Source organism: Gossypium arboreum, chromosome 3 (genome assembly GCF_025698485.1).
Source record: "Gossypium arboreum isolate Shixiya-1 chromosome 3, ASM2569848v2, whole genome shotgun sequence".
In the NCBI taxonomy this organism is placed as follows: Eukaryota; Viridiplantae; Streptophyta; class Magnoliopsida; order Malvales; family Malvaceae; genus Gossypium; species Gossypium arboreum.
The window spans coordinates 117,532,048-117,539,067 of NC_069072.1; the positions used below are offsets into that span (position 1 = coordinate 117,532,048).

A 7,020-nucleotide genomic window follows, 5' to 3' on the forward strand; every position below is an offset into this window, starting at 1 on the left:
TGATCGTGTATGTGTGTCTCAGATGTTTGCTATGTTGTATGTTCTGTTATAAGTTTGTGTATGTCTTCGCAGTATTGTCTAAAAAGGTCCGTTTGGACTTTAAACATGAAATCTAAAGGAAACTAAAGAACGACGATTACCTAATGGGGTTCTCTACCTGTCCCAAGATGATGATGGGCAATTCTTATGTAACGTGAGTTTAGGAAATTTCATATCATAAACACGTCAGAAAAGAAAAGCCTTTGTGGCGAAATATGAGAGAAAAAATATCGTGGCAATCCAATATCAAACTTTTCATATGGTATCAAAATTTCTCAGGTATCGATATCTTTAACTCCAATGATCATTGAATTTTGTATTTAATGCAAAAAAATATTGATACCTTTTTAGTTAATATCGATACTCCCTGTGTAGGTGAATTAAATGCACTGGTTTCACATCCCCAATGGCTCTATTCATATATCTAATAACCACAATGGTTGAAATCAATTAGGGGTATAAATACCAGCTTCCAAAGATCCTACAACAACAAGAGAGATAATTCAAGCCTAAAAAATCAATCAATCAACTTTTGTATACTTTTCTTATACACACTTATGAGCTTTCATTGTTATTCTTTTAGCTCAAGTGTATTCTTGTTTGTTAGTGCTTAATTGGCAAACAATTCAATCTTGTAAGGATTTCTTCTAAGTTTGCTATTTCTGTTTACTTTTTGAGAGGATTTGTGTCTTAAGATTTGAGTAAAAACCTTAAGGGAGTTTGTAATGTTGAACATTGTCCTCAAAGGTTATCAAATTACTGAGTTTGGAAAAATACTTAGTTGTGGAAAGCTAAGGTAGTGGAGTAGGCAATTGGGGTCAAACCACTATATATCGAAGTATTCATTATTTCTATATTTTTCTTAGCAACCACAAATTTTTAAATGGCCAATTCACCCCCCTTCTTGGTGATTTCAAGTTGAACTATTGAGCTAATACTTTTCTTTGTCCCACTTAAAAAAAAGGTATTTTCTTAATCCTATTTACATTATAAATGTAAAGATTATAAGATCTGAATATTATGATACTTTTTATCATTTAATATTGGGGGGTAAAACAATTAATAATGAAAATATGACTTTTGCTAGCACTTATAAATGCCTCAAAATTGTAAATTAACAAGCAAATTACCAATAAAAGCCCCGTTTTTTTTTAAATTTATCGAAATGGGCCAGGTCAGAAATTATTAACCGAAATGGGCCAGTTTTTACAAAACGCGTCCACGTCGGTAGCGTTGTCGGGAAAAAGAGAGAAGCTTCCTCAAGGCGCTTTGCGTCGATGAAACGCTTCCTTGAGGCGCTTTACATCACGTGGCAAAGTGCTTCCTTGAGGAAGCGTTCCTCTGTTTGAACAAGAGTAACGGCTACTTTTTTGACCGTTGGTAACCCCCCCAACGGTCCCAAAAAAATATAAAACCCCCACCCTTTCATTTTTTCACACTTAAATCCTTTCAATCTTCAATCTTTCAATATTCTCTCAAATTCCTCTCAAATCTCTCAAATTTCTCTTAAATTCCTCTCAAAACTCTCATTAATTTTTTTCAGAAAAGCTCTAATTTTATTTTTTCTAGATTTATTTTTTAAAATAAAAAATTTGATCGTGTTAGCAATAGTCGGAGAATTAATTCGCTTCGATGATAAACACATATTCGTTGAACAAATGCAAATGGTAAGTGTTAAATTTAATATTTAAATATTCTTTAAGATTTCTGTCATTTATGCAAATTTAAATAATTTTTATTTTATTATTTCTTATAAAAAGTCTGTAGATCGGATATTGCAATGCTATATCCGTAACATGACTGGTCCTCCATCACTTTTGATAAAGGATTACCTACGGGAAGCGGGTTTTTGGCACGTGGCGATGATAGGCCGGGGGTGCAAGTTGGACCTGAAACTTATTAGTGCGTTGATAGAAAGGTGGAGACCCGAGACACACACATTTCATCTTCCATGTGGTGAGTGCACTATCACTTTGGAAGACGTGCATTTGCAATTAGAATTGCCGATGGACGGGGACGCAATCACTGGGTCCATTCATTCTGCTAATTGGGGAGCGGTATGCTACGAGCTTTTCGATGCTATTCCAGACAATATTAACGGAGGTCGGATCGAGATGGGCTGGTTACGAGACACATTTTCGGAGCCGGATGATGATTCTACCGAACTAGAAAAAATTCGATATGCTCGAGCATACATTCTTCAAATAATTGGAGGTTATCTGATGCCGGACTTGTCACAAAACCTTGTAAATCTGAGATGGCTGCTGAAACTCGTTGATTTTAGAGCAGCTGGTGAATTTAGTTGGGGGTCTGTCGTGTTGGCAACATTGTACCGGGAGATGTGCTGGGCTACGCGACCAAATAAAGCGAAAATCGGAGATTGCCTATCACTACTGAAATCATGGGCACGGTTTTGCTTTCCATTTTTACGTCCTCGAGTGGACCACCCATATACATTCCCACTCATAACGAGGTAAATTTTATATTAGATTTTACAATTATTACGTAGATTTGAAATATAAGCATATGCTAAAAATTTATTTAATTAGGTGGAACCATTCGGCAAGTTATGCTCGATTACCTACCTGTCTTGAAGATATACGGCTTCTATTAGATCAACGATCGGAAGCACAAGTAAGTATTAAAAATATATATATACATACATAATAAAATAGTGGATTCGTATTTAGTATTTAGTATTTAGTATTTTTTTATTTAACTAATATTTCCATCATTTTTATATAGTTTCAATGGACACCATACGAGGATCTGGCAATTCGGGCAGTAATCCCAGATAAATACTTGCAAAATCCAAACGCTTGGCACGTGAAAGTCCCATTGGTCAACTTCGCTATTGGAGATGCACCAATTAGACAGAGTATTACGGCAATTTGGATTCCGACAACCGATTCCTGTGGCACCTGAGGTGTTGGATGATCATCACAAAATCGAGTTACGGCAATTGCATACAGATTGGCCGAGATTCTGGTCACACTATATCCAAATGTGGGAAGATCGGTATGATTATATACCTACTCGGGAACCGATCATCACTCCAGAGTTGGCGTGCGTTCCGGAATACGTGTCATGGTTTAAGATCCATGGCAAGCCATATTTACTGTCAGAAGAGGAGAGGCAGCGGCAATTGCGTGTCCAAAGGGAACGACGTGGCCCTTTAAATCCTAGAAGAAGGGACGACGATGCAGGCCCATCAACAGCGCCACACAATCACCCGCCCAAAGAACAGGACCTACATATCCACCGGCCCAACAGTTCAACCGTCGACACCCACAAAGACAACCTCTTGAGATGATGCAGTGCGTATCCTAGCCCTTTTATGTATCCTAGCCCTTATATGTTTCCTTTTTCTAGTCCTATGGCAGGTTGGAATGCATGGCCCGGTTCATCTCCATTTTCGATTACCCCGAGTGGACCGCTGATCTATAGGCATCCGTCACATGAAGGATCGCAGGAGGGGCCGTCGGGGAGCTCTTATATTTACCAATCCTCATCACCTTATGGGTTTCAAACATCTCCGCCATTAATGATGCAAACACCTCCACAGTCACTATTCTATCAAGGCGGGTCATCCTCCCAACACCCACAACCAGAATCCTTACCAGAGCAAGCACAACCCCCACAAGAAGCTGGACAAAGGAGGAATCCAATGCGTAACCATTGACGACCTCCATGTGGCACTGAATTCGACTGGCACGGACATTGATTTTTATTTTAATATATTTGTACAAACATTTTGAATCTTTTATATTATTTCATGTAATTAGATAAAAGGTTGTTTTAAATAAAGTAATTGTAATTTACTTTTATATTTTTTAATAAAAAGAAATTATTTTAAATAAGGCAACATTTTGAATATTTTTATATTATTTCATGTAATTAGATAAAAGGTTGTTTTAAATAAAGTAATTGTAATTTACTTTTATATTTTTAATAAAATGGAAATTATTTTAAATAAGGCAACATTTTAGATATTTTTATATTATTTCATGTGATAATATAAAAGGTTGTTTTAAATAAAGTAATTATAATTTACTTTTTATTTTTAATAAAATGAAAATTATTTTAAATAAAGCAATATTTTGAATATTTTTATATTATTTCATGTAATAAAATATAAATAATACAACATATTGACAATTACAACAACTATCAACTATTGCGATTTGGATATGATCTACTTGTATGGCCTGGGTTTCTAAACCATCCACATAACTTCTGTTGATTGGTTGTTTCTCAGATATCCATATTGTTACGTATTCTAGTCGAGCAAGGTCGACCCTTTGGTTTACGCCGCAACTCTCTATTCGGTAACAGCTTAAACAGAGCAAGCGATACAAAGGGCCACTTACGCTCATCTGGGACCAGTGGGAATATGTGTCTCCACACATTGTACATGTATTCCAATTTGTACACGTCGTCGACATAGCTCATAGGATCCAGACGAAGATTTTGACAAGCTTCAATTACATGAGTGCATGGATAACAAAGTGCGTCAAACCTCCTACAATCGCAAGTCCTATTTCTTAAGTGTACACGATATTGCCCACCAGTAATACCTTGGTGCGGTTTGTCAAACTCTGTCACACAAAACCATAAGTTGTCTCGATCGTGACAGACTGTGTGTATAGTGTTCGCCCGTGCCTTCGCCTTGTTAATTTCTTGCAATACCTTTGCGCACCATACATGGCCTCCCTGCATTTGGCCTGCATAACTCGTTGCTCGTTTCGAAAATAGTGTCGCTAAACGAAAATATGTCTCTCACACAACTGATGTTATCGGTAAATGACGTGTTCCTTTCAGAACAGAATTTATACATTCGGCCAGGTTTGAGGTCATGTGACCATATCGTAAGCCGCCGTCATATGCTTGTGTCCACTGTTCGAAAGGTATATTACATAGGTAGTCATGGCCCTCTTCGTTAACTAAATGGAAAACTGCCAACATCTCATGAAAACGGTCCTTACTTATCTCATAGCCTGCCAATATAAGTTGATAGCGAAAATTACATACCACTTTTCCATTTAAAATTAATTCAATATTCCAAACGAAATTATATTAATAGAGATAAAGTTAAATACCCATGTTGGCCACTTGCCGTCGTTCACCTTTAGATGGATATTGCCTGTAGTAGTTGGAAGCAATGTGCCTTAGGCAGTACCGATGGTGTGTGCGATGCCATAGGCTTCCCTGTAGCTCAATTGTAGCTAGTATCTCAGTGCCTCGATCCGATATAACGCATATATCAGGTTGGGGGCAAACATGCATCCTTAACCTAGAAAGAAAGAAATCCCAGTCATCAGCTGACTCCCCCGGTGTTATTGCAAACGCAATTGGAAGAATTCTTCCACTACCATCCTGTGTGACTGCTAGCAATAACCGATGGGTATATCTATCGTACATAAAGGTACCGTCAATTTGTACCAATGGCTTACAATATGCAAATGTGTCTCGGCATTGCTTAAAGCTCCAGAAAAGACGCTTAAATACTTGGCGTCCACGGAGCAATCGGTCGTTGTAGTATGCAGGTTCTGTTTGAAGGTCTGTTATGCAACCTGGGATGTATCTCTCTAGTACTTGACACCACTGCCATATTTCATTATATGAAGCGTCCCACCCACTATGCATCTTCTCCAAAGCCTTCTGCTAAGCTATCCAAGCCTTGCGGTAAGAGGACGTGTACCCTATTTGGTTACGAATATTGGCAATTAAGACTAGCACTGAAGTCCTAGGATTTGCCTTCACTGTGGGTAGTATTAAGCTAGCTAACATAGCTGAATCTATCTTGGGATGATCTTGTGAAATACCTGTCAACGAAGTACGTTAAATAATGTAACATTGCATAATAACAGTATTATTCAAAAACCTTAAATACTGTACCTGCAGCACATGTATGTGGACCTTTATACTTTTTTATCTCCCATAATCTTGTCCTTTTCCTCAACGAGGCGTAGATTTTCCATGAACAACTTCCGTCTTGCACTGCACACTTCGCCTCAAACTTATCGGATTTAGATTTAACCACATGGTAGTTAACACCGTTATTGATGCTATGTTGTTTCAATGCACCAAGAAAACTATCCTTATTGGAAAACTCCTTACCAACTTCAAATTCACTCGAAATCAATGACGAACTTGTATGATCTCATGTTCTGTATGGTAGATCTGGAAACTCCAATGTATCATCTACAGATAGATCAACATTATGCATGTGGGCTGGAGGTGAGTATGCCCTGAATCGTGGATTTTCTTCTTCATCTAAACCCCCTTCAACATCTTCAGGTTCAGTTGGAATAGGCTCCGGTTCAGAAAATAATCCAACTTCTGTACCATCGCTGCCGGGCTCTTGAGGTGGATCCACATCGGACTCATCATCTAACCCACCATCATCTGTGACATATGAGGTCCCCTCACCAGTGGACATCACAGGGAGTACATCATCCCTTCTTCTGGGTGTTTCATAACATCCTCAATTGGATGTAGATTGCCAAGCACTATAAGTTGATGTCGTTCCCCAGTACGTATTTCCAGCACCAAACATCGACCCACCTAGGTGCATGTCCCATCCACTAACAGAGTGTCGTGCAGGGGTTGTGTATTCCATATCGCTACCAAAAACTGGCGGTTTCGTGTTATGTAACTCACTAACGGAGTGTCGGGCAGGGGTCGTGTATTCCTCTCGAACAGCAGCCGCAAATGTATCATTTGGCGATGCAAATTGTACATATAACTCAATATATAGTGCTCCACTAGCAAGATGAGTCTGCACCATTGCCTCCAAGCTACGAGCACCTTTGATGTCGAACGAGTCATATGTTACTAGATCAATAGAAGCACAAAATCGATACCTAATAAACAACACTTTCATTGGCGTCGTTTCGAATATTTTACGCCTAATCCTTTTACGAAGTTCTGTCAAATCTATGTTCTGGTTAAAAACCAGTCGTATTGTATTCTCCGAAA

The 7,020-nt window shown here is 38.3% G+C and overlaps 1 protein-coding gene across 1 annotated transcript; it reads left to right on the forward strand.

Moving 5' to 3' along the window:
• The first annotated feature begins 1,835 nt into the window (after positions 1-1,835).
• On the forward strand, positions 1,836-3,352 carry LOC128290590 (serine/threonine-protein phosphatase 7 long form homolog). The gene is made up of 3 exons (XM_053026298.1): positions 1,836-2,449; positions 2,589-2,673; positions 2,873-3,352. The coding sequence occupies exons 1-3, from the start codon at positions 1,836-1,838 to the stop codon at positions 3,350-3,352; spliced, it is 1,179 nt and encodes a 392-aa protein (XP_052882258.1).
• The last annotated feature ends 3,668 nt before the right edge of the window (positions 3,353-7,020 follow it).